The sequence below is a fragment of the Helicoverpa armigera genome, chromosome 21 (assembly GCF_030705265.1).
Source record: "Helicoverpa armigera isolate CAAS_96S chromosome 21, ASM3070526v1, whole genome shotgun sequence".
Lineage (NCBI taxonomy): Eukaryota > Metazoa > Arthropoda > Insecta > Lepidoptera > Noctuidae > Helicoverpa > Helicoverpa armigera.
This window is the reverse complement of record NC_087140.1, coordinates 2,642,401-2,660,815: the sequence shown is the minus strand read 5'-3', so window position 1 is coordinate 2,660,815 and position 18,415 is coordinate 2,642,401. Positions and strand designations below refer to the sequence as shown.

General features: G+C 39.1%; 1 protein-coding gene across 1 annotated transcript; it reads left to right on the top strand.

Annotated features, from left to right (window-relative positions):
- The first annotated feature begins 2,249 nt into the window (after positions 1-2,249).
- LOC110375910 (uncharacterized) lies at positions 2,250-17,101 on the top strand. Its single transcript, XM_064040155.1, is given in 14 exon segments — positions 2,250-2,401; positions 2,673-2,783; positions 3,024-3,164; positions 3,365-3,559; positions 3,896-4,150; positions 4,251-4,481; positions 7,629-7,758; positions 9,340-9,413; positions 10,612-10,722; positions 12,286-12,426; positions 12,612-12,806; positions 12,975-13,229; positions 13,654-14,773; positions 15,729-17,101. Coding segments are annotated over 13 exon segments (2,145 nt in total). The 5' UTR covers positions 2,250-2,328; the 3' UTR covers positions 13,887-14,773; positions 15,729-17,101.
- The last annotated feature ends 1,314 nt before the right edge of the window (positions 17,102-18,415 follow it).

Genomic DNA, 18,415 nt, shown 5'->3' with positions numbered 1-18,415 from the left:
ACTAATTGATTGTTTTTTGAACGGCCTTGTATTAGCAGCTCGTGGCTTTTTTTAACGATGACAAAAATCATCAAATGACCCCTCCCGCTGTGGGTTAGCAGCGGTGAGGGAGTGTCAGACTCTTACTGCCTAAAAACCGTCGTGTTCCATCGTAGGTCTTTTATGTGTCAGGGCCGCGGTAACTCCTTCGAACAATCCCGTAGAACCATTAATATTAACTTGAAAAATAAATGACTATTATGTTATTGATACCTACTGTATTTCTGCTATCTGCAGCTGACTAAACCGCAGTGCTTATTCAGACAATTTGTCACGGCTATTAATAATAACAAAAAAAAGTGATAAAAAATACCCGCTACCGCACACTTCCTGTAGTTACCGCCATACCTCCCACTATTATCAAAAAGAATTTCAAAACTTCGTTCCTGCAACAAACACAAGTTAACTATCCAACAAAACCTGAACCACTCATATGTATATTAAAGGTCCATACTGCCATGGCTCAACTTATGCCAGTATACCTGTGAGCCAGAAAACCTATAGGTATGGGGTGTGTCGTTCACAATCACATTAAATGAAATGCGTTAATATACTGGTTAATATACATAAATATGTCGATTAACACAAAGAAAAAAGAAAAATACGTAAAAATAAAAAAAATCTAACAAAGTAAATAAAATAAAAATGTTCCCAAATTAGAACACCATATTAATGTCAGTCGTTACAAACAACTGAAATTCTCCCTTGAAAACTGACAGCTGTCAACTGATCAAAACATTCGATACTCCTAACTTTATCTCTGCTTTACATGATGTTGTAAATTATAAACACGAAAAATGACTCCTGTGGTTAAACCACTGAGTGGATTAGGTTATTTTTTTACAATTCGCCACAGAATATCATAAAGTATATGCGATAGGATTTAATGTGATTGCTACACGTACATAGTTTTTTGCATCATGAAGACCCTTATTCAGTGTTTCTGTTAATATTTTGTCTTTATTGTATAGGTTAGTAAAATCTCTTTTTTTCTTTAATTAGACTTGACTGCTAGTCAGATTGTTAATATAAATTCTCTCCTAGTGAACCTTCTAATGCAACTACGGGTGAACACTGCGGGGCCATCTATCGTTCAGCACTTCTGGATGACCTCTGGTGCGATAAACCAGCTCCATTCATTTGTGAGAAGGACCCAGCGTATCCACCTATCTGCCAGCCTATGGCTGATGAAGAAATAGATATTAATGGGCGTTTACGATTTTTAAAGATGTCTTCTTCTTCTTCTTCTTCTTCTTTCTCCTGCCCTGTTCCCAAATTTTACTTGGGGTCGGCGCAATATGACATTTTCTTCCATTTTCCCCTGTCACTCGTCATACTGACACTCACTCCCTTCCTATTCATATCATCTTTCAGGCAATTCATCCATCTTTTCTTAGGTCTTCCTCTTCCTCTCCATCCATCTACATTCATACTTAGCACACACTTTGTTGCATGCGTATCATCCCTCCTCATTACATGTCCATGCCACGACAATCTTCTACTTCTCATCTTTTCTGTAACTGGCGCTACTTTCAGACTTCCTCTAATGTAATCATTCCTCACTTTACCCATTCGTGTAACACCGCACATCCATCTCAGCATTCTTATTTCTGCTACATGCACTCTCTTCTCATCCCTCTTTTTCAATGCACAACACTCCGATCCATACAGGACGACAGGTCTAATGACGGCTAGACCATACTCGAGTAACATGGTTATAGTTTATCCCCGACTAAACTAAATGTATGAAAATATTATCATTAAAAAGGTACCACTTATTCACGTTAATAATATTTAAAGTCGTGGTGGCCTAGTATGTACATTTATTTCAGGCAATTTAAATCAGGCATCAAGGCCCATGGAAAACACTATACGTAAATATTGTAACATTAAATCATATAGTAATACATATTTTATATAAAGAAACCAACCTCTCAAGTGCCAATGTACGCCGAATCCTAGGTACTTTATCGTAGACTTGGCACATCACTTCTACATAATGACCTTCATCTTGGTCGACACATCCCCCTCAACCCACGCGTCATTATCAGGACACTCATTCCTGATAACACAACCAACTTACATGACCCCCTGTATCCTATCATGGATACATCAGCGAAGTTCAACTTACATCGGGAATTTCATTCCTAAAGCGAACACAAGCAAAATATCCAACATAACCTGGACCAGCTAAATATCACAACTCCATACTACCATAGATCAACGTATCTTGGATATCCTGTGAGCCAGAAAACCTATATAAGCCAACGATAGACGATTAAATGCTACATGTACATTGTTTTTTGCATCATGAAGACTCTTATTCAGTGTTTTGTGTTGATATTCTGCCTACATTCTATAGGTAAGTCCTATCCTGTTTTTTTATTTATTTGTTCTATCAAAACAAATAATGACTGTCTGACCGGGAGTTAACGCATGTGAAGGATGATTTAGAGATCCTAGACCCCAAAAACCCAAAACTTGGAGTAAGTCGTCATGTTTACGACTTTGGTTTTGTTGGTTTGGATTTTTGAATGTATGGTTGCCTTGTGCGTCTGCATTGGTAGACCAAACCTGGTCTTTACTAGTTAGCACAAAGAAAGGAGATAAAATAAACCCTATGCCCGTTTCAGAATGTGCGTTTACATGCGACTACAAATACAGTCTACTGACGAAAGGATGGTTCAAACTAAACGTAGTACCTGAGACTTGGCATGATGCTCGACTTCGCTGCAGTCTTCAAGGTAAGCTCATGTAGTACAGTACTTAGTGATAAAAAGTAGCCTGCTACTCGTCATCGTCCTCCTGCTGTTATCTAAATTTTACTGCAAAATTCTTCAACAGCAGTTATAATGAAACAAGTATACGAATTGTAATCTGAATATAACTCTGGCATAGGGTAGTTTGTTACCATAAAAAGGATTAATCTGGATCTCAAAATTCTCCATCTATTACTTTATCGAATTGTTCACTTCTATCATCAGGTGCTGTGTTAGCTTCTCCAACTTCATCAGCAATGGCAACTGAAATGAGACACACCATGAAGAATTTCTTCTTACAAGATACCGAAATCTTCACTGGAATACATGCTACCTTCTCGTCTGGGAGCTATTATACGGTTGATGGTATGTTACGTAGTGATTGAAATAGTGTTTATAGATAAGATAATCCTTTTAATCTCAAAAATGGTAAGACAAATTAGAAGAAATATGTACACAATTTAGTTGAAGAGTTAGTTTGTTTGAAGGAACAAATTAACCCCAAGAACTACTGGTGCGATTTCCAATCGATTACCAGACATCTAATTTTCATTCATTTTTCACAGGTATACCTCTCAGTAAGATCCCTCTAGTTTGGGCCAACAACGAGCCAGATAACTCTGGCAATAAAGAGAGATGAGAGACCTTTAACAGTAATGGATCTGCAGCTGACAGAATGTGTGAGGAACCCAGACCTTACATCTGCTTTCGCTCTGGAAAAAAGGAGGTGCTGACTAATAAGTGTGGTACTCCTGATGATGGTAAATATCTAAAGTTTTTGCGAAGACAGGTATAAAGTAAACTTCACGTGTATTGTTAAAGGACCATTCTTTAGCATTTCTCAAAAGATTTACAGCAGCTCAATAACACAAAGGGCTCCAGAAGGGACATGGGTGAGTGTAAGTAGGCTGACACTCCTTTCCACTCGAGGTTAGGTCAGTATTTTACATACTTCAATTCGTAGATCTTTGTCAGTCGGTAAAATTCCGCAGTTTAATAAGTATATAGCACTAGTTACTGACATAAAGTAGTAAGTCCGTCGATTCTGGACGGTCCGCTTTTACTTACTTAAGCTGTAATGATATTATGTATTTCAGGATATCACTACTACGAAAAGACCAAAAAATGCTACAAGTTCCACAGAGCACCTGGAACATTTGATCATGCTCACTTCGTTTGTTCGGCTGAAAACGGCCATCTTGCCATTATAAATAGTGAAGATGAAGCGGAAGTTTTGAGAAAAGTCTTTGCTGATAATCCTGCTGGATGGATACCTGGAAACTTTTGGAAAGACATAGCTTTCATCGGTTTCCACGATTGGAGCTCATGGGGCGATTGGAGGACAATACATGGTAATAACATAACACACAGTTAACTGATGCAGTAACTTCTCGAAATGCTTTCTAAAATGGTGACTAAATCTTTATACTAACCAGGTGTTAACATTTTCAGGAGAAACGCTAAAAGAGGCTGGTTACGATAAATTCTCTGGTGGTGAACCTAACAATGCAACTACGGGTGAACACTGCGGGGCCATCTATCGTTCAGCGCTTCTGGATGACCTCTGGTGCGATAAACCAGTTCCATTCATTTGTGAGAAGGACCCAGCGTATCCACCTATCTGCCAGCCAACGGCTGATGAAGAAGTAGATATTGATGAGCGGTTTAATAACAAAGTTGAATAATATCAGCGAACTAGGGTAGAGTTCTCGTCAAACTTTAGTCGTCACGAAATCGAGTTTTACTAGCGTGTTCCAATGTGGCATTCATGGGGTGACCAACAATTCAATCAGGACCATATAAAAATACCACCACTTGATTGTTGGGGCATGGCGGGAATATGCTGTATTCAATTTTCAAAAATGTATCGATTGTTTAATACTATGTAGTCAGAAAATGTAATCTATACTAGTAAAATAATTCGTTATTTTAAAACTATCGTTTATATTGTGGTTAACTTGGGCTTATCCTGAATGACCACCATCTCCCAATTCTTATCCCAACTATAACGGGGTGGGCTTCCACTCTAACCGGACGCGGCTGAGTACCAGTGTTTTACAAGGACTACCTATCTGACCTACTTAACCCAGTTACCTAGCCAGCCTGGTAAGTACGTAACTTGTGAACCCTATGAATGGGTACGCACAGTTTATGCTTGTTTCTAGTGTTGATACTATGGACATCACTTTTCTCGGTGTCGAGATGAATATTCTGGCTAATAAGTAATATGTTAGTGAAGATGAATTGTGGTGCCACAGTTAGGATACCTAATACCTTAAAAAGCTCTCTTAAGGCAAGCTTGCTCTCAACTAGCATATTGCACAAACAGCTCTTTTTTGTAGTATGAAATTTTTTTATATGTCTGCAACTTTGCCCCACAGTAGCATACCAAAGGACATAACGCTATAAAAGTAACTAAAATAGACTAGTTGAGCTGTGTCTACGTCAGTGAATTGTCATACTTTTCTGACGGCGTAGGCAGCAGAACTAAGCCTACCCGCGAGGCTAGATATATGAGAGGATAGATATAGAGATATATGTGAGCCCCACTGTAGCTTTGCTGGCTCGTAGGTTCGCACGCTGTACAAAAGAAACTTAGGTATTCCCAGAAACACTGTTGACTTCACAGTTTCAAGAACTTCATTATTTAAGTTAATAATATACTTAAAAATATTAGTTCTTTTAAGAACCAAATTATTTGTTGTAAACCAGTGCGTGACTAAAGAAAGTGCACTGTTCACACCATTAAATGGCTCTCTATTCCTTTCAACTTTGAAAATGAGAGATGTATCGTCTGCAAATAAAACAACATCACATATGTTTTTCAAATGGAACGGTAAATCATGTGTATACACTAAGAATTAGAAAACACCTAGTAAAGAACCCTGCGGCACACCTAATTGAACTGGTTGGCCCGAAGATTTAGCACCATTGATATCTGCGCATTGCAAACTATGATTTAAATATGATTCTATTTCGTTTTAAGCTCCGTTATGAATGCTGTAACAGCGTAATTTGCGCAAAAGCGTGGCAGGGTACACGCAATCAAAGCTTTGGAAAGGTTGCAATAGACTCCAATTGCATTTTGAGAGTTTTCCCAATATGTTTCATGACAATGACAGTAATCATTCCACAACTTACACATATTAAACCTATAAATAGACATTTTTTATTTATTACGTATTGCTAGTCATTAACAATACTATACATTATTTTAGATAATTTGATTAGGCAGACATTATATGTGGAAACAAAAGGTAGACATGGAATAGGCAGTTATTACAACAAGTTTGCGTAAAGCGAAGTCTCTGTCGTTCCGCCGCCTTCTTCTCGAGCATGACTGCTTCGCAGAAGGAGTCACGACGGCATTGCATTCCCTCTCGCCCCGGACCATGGCCTGAACCAGGGCAGGACGCGAGAGGTCACCGCCGCCTAAAGCCTCAACGAGGACCCGGCGGTGCCCCTCCCACGCAGGGTACACCAAGACTCTGTGGTCCACCATGTCCTTAGGGCTGTCCGCACAGTGGTGACACCCGGGCGCCTCCTCACGACCGATTCGATACAGGTACCTCCCGAAACAACCGTGTCCGGTGAGGACCTGCGTCATGCGGTACGTGAGGGCGATTCTGTCCAAGTACTGATATTTTTGGCTTGTTCATTAATTGCGAATATCGATAGTGTTATTAGCATGCTTAATAAGTTTATATGCTGTTTGAGATGCCAGTCGTTGAATCGTGTTTTTTTGCGATATTTTTAACATTGATGGAGTTTTTCTAGTTACACAAAAATAATGGCAACATTTAGTTAAATTAAGTTTTATGATTGTATAATTAATTACTATTTAATGTGCCTGTATAATTTTTGCACCTACCTATTATAAAGAATGTTATTAGACTGTGTTTAGTTGTTTTTAGTTATCTCAAAATTGGGTTTTCCCAGTATATCATGCCCGCTGCAAACAGGCGTGCTAACGAGATAAGGTTGTCTTATCAAACGAATTTAATTGTGCGCTTGGGACTATCCTACACGCAGAAACATACATCATCTGACTCACTAGACTACGATCTTAGCCCTGTATTCCTAGTAAACTTTCGTTTAACAATATTGTTGATGAGCACTAAGGTTGACGCTGAAAACAAGTTCTTTGCCTTTTATCTCAACAACATGTTGATGCAACTTTGTTTATAAGCAAAAGTTTACCATGAATCTTTGGCTTTTGAGTACCTGCCCTAGCAGCACTATCAGTGCTTAGTGAGGCCCTTAATTTTTCAGCTATGGCTTCAACTCTTGTCCCACGAGATATCCAATAGTCGAGCACCGGTAACTGTTGTTTTGCACCGAATGCCCGTGATGCAGAGGTCACTGAGTGAGATATTTTCCTTTGCTTTTGTGAGGATCCCGGCATAGACCCCGTTCCGATGCAGCGACGCTTCAGGCTGGAGAGTAATTGCTAGAGGACACGGAGCCTCGCAACCTGATTACATACACCTAATAGACCACGAGGAATGTATCTAAAAAAAATGAACAGGAAAAAATTTACAAAAAATAATTGATATTGTTTGATAACCTTTAATCCAGATATAAGACGAAGTTATCTCAAAAACTGTTTATTGTATTTAGCTTATGTTGTCCCACTGCTAGGCAAAGGCCGCCCCCATAGCTTTCCATCTTTCTCTATCGGTACCTATTTGTGGCCAGTCTGTGAGGAAGCTGACCATGTCTTCTCTCCTCCGTTTACTTGGTCTTCCTCTCGGTCTCCTTCCATCAACGGGGATATATTTTGTAATTCTATTAAATTTTAGTTCTACTTTAATAACACTATGACCCCAGTTGGTGGAAACACTCGAAAGATGTTTAGACGAAATGGGCAGAGCTTCTTAGCGAGGTTCCTAGCATTACGCCACGGGCTCGAAAATTACGCAACACCTAACATTACCCAGTCAGAGTTGGGTAGACCTAGGTGAGCATGGGTAAACCCCGAATTAAAATGTATATTACTTATTATTCGGACTTTACCCAAGAAGCTTGGGTAATACTAAGTCATCCCGGGTAAACCTAGGTTTACTACACCTTCTAGCATTACCTTGGGCGTATACCTTGATAGCCGAATGTCCTGAGAGCCGCAGATTCAAGAAACCAGTCGACGGTTATTTGCATCTGCAGGATCCTTAAGACGGTTGCAAAATTTCCTACCCATTGCCACAAAAATTGCGCTTGCACAGTCTCTTCTTCTTCCTATTCTTGACTATGCTAATGCCAGCTATCTTGATCTCAGAGAGGACCAGCTGAATAAACTTGAGCGTCTTCAGAATATTTGTATAAGATTCATACTTTGGTTTACGCAAATATGATCATGTGTCAGAATTTCATGTTAAGCTCAAGTGGCTTCCAATACGACTTCGCCGGAACGCTCATATACTCTCCTTGCTATGTAGTATTCTATTTCACCCTACGTCCCCCGCTTATCTCAACAGTCGTTTTGAGTTTGTTTGTGATACGATTCAAGATCACTAAGGTCATCAAAAAACCTAAAACTTAAGATGCCAGTGCACTTTACGTCATTTTACGACAAATCGTTCGTTGTGCAGGCCATTCGTCTGTGGAATGCACTGCCAGTGGCAATAAGACGGGCGCAGACGATTGCAGTGTTCAAAAAAATGGTGAAGGATCACTACTTGGCTCATTGACTACTGTCGCTGTATTCTTTCATCTTCATTTTTTCTACTATTATTACACGTATTTTATATATTTTATCCTTTATTGACTATTTATTTTCTATATCTTTAGTGTTTATTGTATATTTGTCAATTATATGTACACCCTAAACTACCCTTTTTCAAGGTATTCTCCAGATAAACTCCATCCAAAGGTTGTCTGGAAGAAATCGCTGATACGACCGCCATTTGTACTCTTCTTTGTGTATTGTTATGTCCTGTGTTGTAAATTTTCTTGGTGTACAATAAAGCATAATCTATCTATCTATCTAAAATTAAATAGAATGACGGACTGGTCCCAAATACTACTGGCTACCGACTTTTTTTTGTAAAAATTGATTTGCAAAACAAAAACGGTATTGTTTGATAACCTTTAACATAGTTATCTCAATAACTGCTGAACCGTTAACGTAAAGCGGTCTACACACCAAAGCCGCTGACGCGGCGGCACAGCCCGGCGGCTTAGTGCCGGTTAACCCGGCGGCTTCAGAATGTCCAAGCCGAACGACTTTGCCGGCGGCAGTGCCGGCGGCACGACAGCCGCGGCATGTGGTGTTCTAGTAATTGCCAAATACTCTATGAAAGCCGGCGGGCAACTGACTGAGTGAGTGGAGAGGGATGCCGCCGGCATCGGCATGCTGCCCCGCCGGCTTGCCCGCGCGGGCGCAAGCCGGCGGCATGATTGTACAAAATAAGGCCGGCGGGTTGGGCCGCCGGGCTGTGCCGCCGGGCTCGGCGGCTTTGGTGTGTAGACCCCTTAACAGGAGGTATATATAGTGATGTTGGTGTATTTTTATTAAATACTGTATCCAAGCTTCATGATACTCATACATATCTTATACTTTCATCATGAAGACTTTTATTAAGAGTTTTGTGTTTCTATTATTTTTTGTATATACAGGTAAGTCGAGTTTTTTTTTTTTCTATTTAGCCTATGCTGTCCCACTGCCGGGCAAAGGCCCATAGCTTTCCAACTTTCTTTATCGGTACCTATTATGTGGCCAATTTGTGAGGAAAATTAGTCACAGTTTCCTTGGTCTTCCTCTCGGTCTCCTTCCATCATCAGGGATCCATTTTGTAATTCTATTTGAATAACACTACCTATAACCCAAATTGGAGGAAATACTTGAAAGATCGAGACATGTGAAGACGAAATGGGGGAGATTTGACCAGTAGTGGAACAGTTTAGGCATAAAAAAAATACACCTTACTTTTTCCATTCATTTTTTTGCGTCTATTAATGGCAAATGATTTCTTTTGTTTTAAAACAAATAATAACCATCGGACCCATCGGTTTAGTCCAAAAAGTGTAAAGATTGCATAAATGTCAATTTTTGTATTCCTGACCGCAAACCCTTTCATTTGATACCCATATCATGGGGATGCATATTAAATAGCCTATCCACCATTGGACGTCGGCAATATTAGATTTAAGTCACGTGACATTTTTTGTATTATATAATAATAAAATAATATAATGTAATATATTCTTTATTGGCATATAAAAGTTTCACAATAATAAATGAAGCCTCTGACTCCCAAACTAGGTAAATCCTGTATGTCAGAAGTCAGCGTCTTCTCCCAGAGAAATGACTTAAATTTATCTATGTCAACATAGAAGTTATCTATCTATATAGCAGACGTACATCAATTTAAACAATTAATAATTTAAAAAGAAATACAGTAGTTTGAAAATTATGTGTTTGTGTTTGTGTAAGTGTGGGTGGTTTGTGTATGTGGGTGTGTGAGTTGTGTATACTGAGGGTTGTGTATGCTGTGTGCACTTCTGAGTTCTATGACCTGTTAATTCAATGTATAATTTTGTCTGTCTTCCTGACAGAAATCTTCAAAAGTGCTGACTGTATTGGCGTGGTCGCTGGGTGTATCAGTTCTGTAAAGCTCCTCTAACTCAGCCAAACTCTAAAAGAAATCAGTGATTGTTCGATAAATGAAAACCATCTTTCACCTTACAAAGTACAGGACTCTGTTTTGGTGGTTTGAATTTTCGAATGTACAATTGCCTGTACCATTGGTGGACACCGACCTTACTCTAGTGAACTCAAAATAAGGAGATAAAGTAAATTCTATGATCGTTTCAGAATGTGCGTTTACATGCGACTACAAATACAGTCTACTGACGAAAGGCTGGTTCAAACTAAACGTAGTACCTGAGACCTGGCAGGATGCTCGACTTCGCTGCAGTCTTCAAGGTAAGCTCATGTTCAGTAAATTAGAGTATCTATTCTTAAAAAAATATTCATCATCATCCGGCTGCCGTTACCCCAATTTTGATGGGAGCGGGCGCAGCAGGTTTTATACTTATAATACTTATGAATCTGCCGTCATCTCACAAGTTGCATTCTTTCTAGCAATATAGACTTAGATACAATCCATCAATAGTGAGTTATCATTACTACTACATACAGGGTTATTGGTAAATCACTACTGTACTACTAACGTCATAAACTACAACTTTTGTTCTATGACTTTTTATAAAACATAATACATTTGCCAAAAACAAACCTACAAGATTTCATTGGTCTATCTAACACATTTCAACTCTATTTTGCTATAGTGATAAAATTTGCACGCCCCTACCATTTCTTCACCAACAAAAGGCCCGATCGAGACCAGTCGAGCGATTAGTCGACCTTAGAGTGTGCGGACGAGTCGAGATTATCACACATTACAAAAAATTCGTTTGGTGAAGGGTTTGCATTTTTAGAATCAATGCTCTTGCATTAATTCTAAAAACTCTTTACCTACCCTACGCCTCCCGCGCACTATTCTCGTACCTAGTCATACTTTTGAATTGGTAACTCGCTACGCTACGACTTTCCGCCTTTTTACGAAAAGGTCAAATAAAAAAAAAAACAAAATATCGTGTTCTTCACGTACTGTGTGCCTCGGTGGACGATCACTAATCCCTGATGGCATGCCAGAATTGCCCGTAATCTCGGAACCGCTGTGTGGCGGCTAGCATTGATACTCAGCTAGGTGTAGGGATGTTTGGGAATCGTATGGCGTATTGGCGACAGACTTCCGAAACATTGTCATCGAACCTATCCAGCATTCGCACCATTTCCGTGTACTCGACATTTGAATATCGATACGCCATACTGTAAAGATAATTACGTTCGCACCACCGAATTTCGCTACAAAGACACGTATGATGCGACGCGGGCGCATGAAAACGACTGACGGCCGCTCATAAATAGGTCAACCCCCCCCCCGCTCCCCTCCGCTGTCTTTTGTACTATTGTTTACTGTGCTTCGCCTAGACTTCGTACCTTTTAGAGCGTACACTTCAAATATTTTGATGAACTAAAATCTGAGAATTATTAAAAGTCATAGAACAAAAGTTTTAGTTTATGATATTAGTAATATGGTCCTGAGAGGTTGTTAATGTTTTACCTATAACCCTGTATATTCTTCAGTATAAATTGTCAACCAAACATTGGGTCAGTCATCGCTAACCTTTACGCTGAAATTTTTGTGGAAATAAAATCAAAATTGAAGCATCTGATCAGCATCTGATCAGGTGGGGGAGTCAGCGTCTAGGTGTAAGCTGGATGTAAGCCATGTCCAAAAATAAAGTTTGAAATAGTGTATATTAAAATACACGGTTCCATCTCTTTTTAAAGTTGTAGAACAAACGGCCTTAATAACAGCCACGATTAAGTAGGTATAAGAATTATAATCTAACCATAACTCTGTCATAGGGTTTGTTAATTCTTCCATTGCTTTATCGAATTGTTCACTTCTATCATCAGGTGCTGTGTTAGCTTCTCCAACTTCATCAGCAATGGCAGCTGAAATGAGACACACCATGAAGAATTTCTTCATCCAAGATACTGAAATCTTCACTGGAATACATGCTACCTTCTCGTCTCAGAGCTATTATACGGTTGATGGTATGTTACGTAGTAATTAAAATAGTATTTATAGGATAAGACAATCTTTTGGTTTAAATTAGAAGAAATATGTACACATTAAAGTTGAAGAGTTAGTTAGTTTGTTTGATGAAACGAACCAACTTCAGGAATTGTCCGATATCCAATCTATTTCCAGACATCTTACATTGATTCATTTTTCACAGGTATACCTCTCAGTAAGATCCCTCTAGTTTGGGCCAATAACGAGCCAGATAACTTTGGAAATAAAGAGAGATGTATAACCTTTAACAGTAATGGATCTGCAGCTGACAGAATGTGTGATCAACCCAGACCTTACATCTGCTTTCGCTCTGGAGAAAAAGAGGTGCTGACCAATAGATGTGGCACTGTTGATGATGGTAAATATTTAAGTTTATGCAAAGATCGGTACCTACAAAGTAAAATTCACTTCACATAATATTGTTAAACGAGCATTCTTTAACATTTCTCAAAAGATTTACAGCAGCTCAATAACACAAAGGGCTCCAGCCGCTAACATAAAGCTGTAATGATATTATGTATTTCAGAATACCAGTATTACGCAAAGACCAAAAAATGCTACAAGTTTCACAGAGTACCAGGATCATTTGAACGTGCTCACTTCGTTTGTTCAGCTGAAAACGGCCATCTTGCCATTGTAAATAGTGAAGATGAAGCGGAAGTTTTGAGAAAAGTCTTTGCTGATAATCCTGATTCATCGATACCTGGAAGTTTTAGGAAAGAAGTAGCTTACATCGGTTTCCACGATTGGGGCTCATGGGGCGATTTTAGGACAGTGCACGGTAATGCCATAAAACAAATAACTGATGCAGTAGATCTTGGTCATTTTTAATAATTTTTCGATATATTTTCCATTCATTTTAAAATGGTAACCAAACGTATGTGCACACTAGGAACTTTTTGTCGGCCGATAGTTGGTTTGGGCTCAAAGATCAGTATCCAATAGAAATGAATAGTAGTACGCACATAACAACGATCAGGCAGGTATTAGACGGAGTAAAACTTTGATTAAATTTTTACTTCGTCCCCGTAAAACAACAAAATAATCCGATATCAACTGTCGGCCGATTGTTAAGTCTAAAGTGTGTGGGCACACTTTTTGATGCAGTAGATATATATTATATATTTTCATAACTTCCTGAAATGTTTTATTCATTTCAAAATGGTAACTAAATCTGTATACTAACCAGGTGTTTCAATTTTCAGGAGAAACGCTAAAAGAGGCTGGTTACGATAAATTCGTAAGTGGTGAACCTAACAATTATGAAAAAATTGAACATTGCGGGGCTATCTACCGTTCAGCACTTCTGAATGACCTCTATTGCAGCGGTCCACTCCCATTCATTTGTGAGAAGGACCCAGCGTATCCACCAGTCTGCCAGCCTACGACTGATGAAGGAATAGAGATTGATAAGCGGTTTAGGAACCAAGTTAAATAATATCAGTACCCTGGGTATTGTCCTCATCAAACTTTTTGTCGTGACCAATTCTACGTGGCAGGTGGCGGCAATATTCTGTTCTTAAGTCTTAAAATATCCAATGTTTAGGTAATTTAAAAGATGTATCGATTATATGCTTATGTATTTAGATTTGTTTTTTTTGTTCCTGTGTTCCTAAAACCTCCAAATCTACTCTATCGATTTGAAAATTCCTGCTTTTCAATAGTTGAAAAGCTAGACCATACTCGAGTAACATAGGTTATATTTTACTCCCGGGAAAATTTACAGCTAGTATAAGAAGAAACAGCTAATGTACTTGTTATTAATTTTATAAATATTTATGAAATAATGATTAGGCCCATAGCACACGGCGTTTTTTAAACGCGCTGACGACGCGCAGAGAACGCGCGTATACACGATTCAAACGAGATTGGATCGCAACCTTGTAACTTAAGCACACGGGGCGATTATAAAACCTGCCTCTTCTGCGCGTATACGCGCAGGTACAGCGGTAAGACGCGCTGTAGTCGCTCGTACCTTTTGCGTTTTGATCAGAGACTCCTCTTCTTCAGTTGTACAATGGCGTCGGTTGAGACAACACTGCTTACTTTGGCTTTAGTACTTCTTTTAAAAAGTAAAAAACGTAAAAAAAAGCGAATTTATTGGATAGATCCATTTACGAGTGAAAAAAGATTGAGTGGTCATTATCATACAACTTTTAAAAAATTGGTAATACATAGAAGATGGAAGAAATTTTATAATTGTTATCGAATGTCATATTCGTCATTCCAAGAACTTCTTTTGATTCTAAAACCTGAGTTAACTCGTCAAAATACAGCAATGAGATCATGTATATCGGCAGAAGAACGTTTGCTCATCACATTGAGGTAAGAAAACAACTAGTATTTATTTATTTATTTATTGTTCTGTTACATTTTTAAATCAATCGTAAAATGTTATAAGTGCACTTAGATTATGAATAAGAGAAAAAGATTTATTCAATATCATCATACATGTCAGATATGATATCGGAGTCATTTGTAACCGATTCATTGCTATCTAAATTTTGAAGTGAACTGACAGATTCGTTTCTTGGCGCTGATTGATTACTTGGATATTGTGGTTGAAATTCAGACTGATATCCAGATTCAGACTGATATCCAGACTGGTATCCATACTGATGTTCATATTGAAATGCACCTTGGTATCTATTTTCATTCAATATTCTCGATGAGTGTCCCATATTTTTATATTTACGAATTAAATTTATCATATCAGCTTTGGCCTCTAACTTAAATTCCTCTTTGATAGCAGAAAAATCTTTAGCTAACGAAATTAAGAACAGTATGTCGGGATTTTCAGATAAAATTGTATTATTCGCTTCCTTAGACTGTTTGAGATTTGCTGTCAGTGCTTCATACAATTTGTCTTGTGGGTCTTCATGTTTTGGAGTCTTTTTAGACTTCTTTGGTGAATGTGGTTTTTGAAAATCACAGTCTTGGTTATTCCCCAGTGCTGCATCATCATTTTGACTTGGAGATCTTATTTCGTAAAGCGGGTCTAAAAAAGTTAGCAAATTGGAATATATGTAGGGTCTTCTAGGTTTAGCTCCAGATCCACTGGAACAGTTATTGTTCTTCGCCTTGTCTCTTTTATAAGCGTCCTTAATGCTCTTCCATTTTCTTTGAAGTTCAATGACTGAAAACAATAATAATGTAAATAGTTTAGTTATTTATTAGGTTAATTTTAATTCATTTGAAATAAGTAGTTGTAGGTTAATTTTAATTAAATATGTAAAATTTACGATAACAAGAGAAGCTTTAAAAATGTTATTCTTTTCAGGTATTTAGCTACGGGTTGCTATTTCTCAGATATTCACTATGACTTTAAGTGTGGACAAACGACGGCAGGCATCATAGTCCGTGAAACAGTGAAAATAATATGGGATAAATTAAAAAACATCTGTATGCCAGAACCAACCGAGGAATCACATCTAAAAACTGCTGAAGGATTTATGAAATACGCAAATTTTCCCAATCTACTTGGGGCTATCGATGGGAAACATATCAGAGTTATAAAACCTCAACATAGTGGATCAGAGTATTTTAATTATAAAAAATATTTTTCCATCGTATTGCTTGCAATATGTGACGCAAATTACAGATTTATCGATATAGATGTCGGATGCTATGGAAAGGCTGCAGACTCAACAATAAATGAATGTAGTGAATGGACCAAAAAGATAAGGCAAGGAAATTATAATATACCAAATGCGAGACCAATATCTAATAATGGAGTGCCAATACCATTTACGTTTGTTGGAGATGAAGGCTTTGCATTATCTCAACATTTACAGAGACCTTACGCTGGAAAAATCTTGCCACGAGAGAAAAGAATATATAATTACCGCTTGACACGTGCCAGACGATACATTGAATGTACATTTGGTATATTAAGTATATTATTAATAATAATATATATTATTAAATTAATAATATATATTTGGTATATTAAGTATATTTGGTATATTAACTCATATTATCGACAGTGTTTGCATGTGGTAGTAATGTGTATGTATGCGTGAATCGCATACATTTCAAACATTTGAATTCCCATAAATATGAGCGAGTAAAATCGGCACGCGTAAAATAATATACGTGTGCGTTTGCGCGATTCAAATACATTGCGTATTTTGTATTCAGCTTATTGAAGAATATTTTGTGAAAGCGTGTAATGCAAGGTGACCGTTTGTGGCAGGTTCCTGCCATTTTGACAGATTAATTAAGGACAAAAAAAGCCTGGCATAGATTAATAATTTATATAATTAATTTACTGAGACTCTCAGTAAATTAATTAAATAAATTCTGCCAACTGCCAGGGTTTTTTTGTCCTTAATTAATCTGTACAAAATGGCAGGAACCTGCCACAAATGGTCACCCTGGTGTAATGTAATTATATTGTTTGCGATAATTACGTAGATTAGTCGAATAGATTTTTGTAAGACTAGGGCTCAGTGAAGCTATTGTTGTAAATATAAAAAAAATACATATACCTATTAGAATCTGCCAAGGGAAGCCGATGGGAATCGTGTTGTATGGAGGCTACGCCACTGGTACCTACCTAATTACATGTTCTACTGTTTTACTGTTCTATGTACCGTCGCACTATAAACTATAATAAATTATTTTTAAATAAATATAAGAAATCTTACCTGCCAGGTTTTTTTCCTTACTGGTTTTTTCATTAAAATTGTTATAAAAAATTTGGCACAATTCATCCCAAGCATTTCTTTTTAACACTTTGTTTGAATATTCGGGCAGTAGTGAATTCCATGTAGCTGGACGATTGTTTATTTCTGTTATAAAGCGGTCGGTGTCGAAGGGTTCCATTTTAAACGAGATACACGCGCAGCACACAATAAACCATTATTGCAACTGAGGCGCGGGCGCAGTGGTGGACCCCCACCCCCTCTGCCCTACTCCGCTCCTTTGTACGCGCGTTTGTACCGCTTCAAATGCGCGTATACGCGCTTCATGCGCGCGTTTCTATTATCAATGCAAACGCAACAATTAGCGTTTACAGCGCCGAAGAAGCGCGTTCCTGAAACGCGCGTTATCAGCGCATTTAAAAAACGCCGTGTGCTATGGGCCTTAGAGTCGTGGTAGCCTAAGTAGTGAGTAAATAACCCACCTTTTTTTAACGACGTCAAAAATCATTAAATGACGGTGAGGGACTGTCGGACTCTTACTGACTAAAAACCGTCGTGTTCCGTCGTGGGCTTTTTATGTACCAGGGCCGCGGTAACTCTTTCGAAAAATCCCGCAGCCCCGGCAGGCCTTGGCCCTGTTGGGCCCCGCTTTAGTTGCTAAGGCCTCGGCCTCGAATTTTGCGGGCAGCGGGGCGGCAGCGGCGGCGGCGCGGGCGGTCACCGCTTGACTGGAGTGCACCGCTCGTTGCCCGCTCCCGCGCCTCTGTATTCGAGGGCCGGTCCATTTGATTATACGCGTAAGATCGCGCCGCCGCCGCTGCCGCCCCGCTGCCCGCAAAATTCGAGGCCGAGGCCTTAGAGGAGCGTGTGAAACAACGCGCGCCGCCGACACGGGTCTGTTGTCCAAAAATACATGAACTCACCGCCCACAGACCCTGTCGTCTCGCGACACCCGGCGCCGGTTGTGTCTGCCTGGCCCAGCGCGGCGGCCGGGATGAGAGGCGCGAACTCTCTGACATTCCGCCGCCTCCTTCTCGAACATGACTGCTTCGCAGAAGGAAGGCATCCCATTCCCTCTCGCCCCGGACCATGGCCTGAACCAGGGTCGGATGCGAGAGCTCGCCAAGGACCCAGCGGTGCCCTTTCTCGGGAAATACCCCACCTCTGAAGTATGACTGTGGGTTCGAATCCAGATCAGGGAGGTACCAATCAATGAATGTAACTGGTTTCTAAGTTTGTATGTAGGTACTTTTTAAATATATCTTGGACACCAATGACTGTGCTTCGGATGGGAGGGAACTAAAATTTTTAGGTCTCGGCT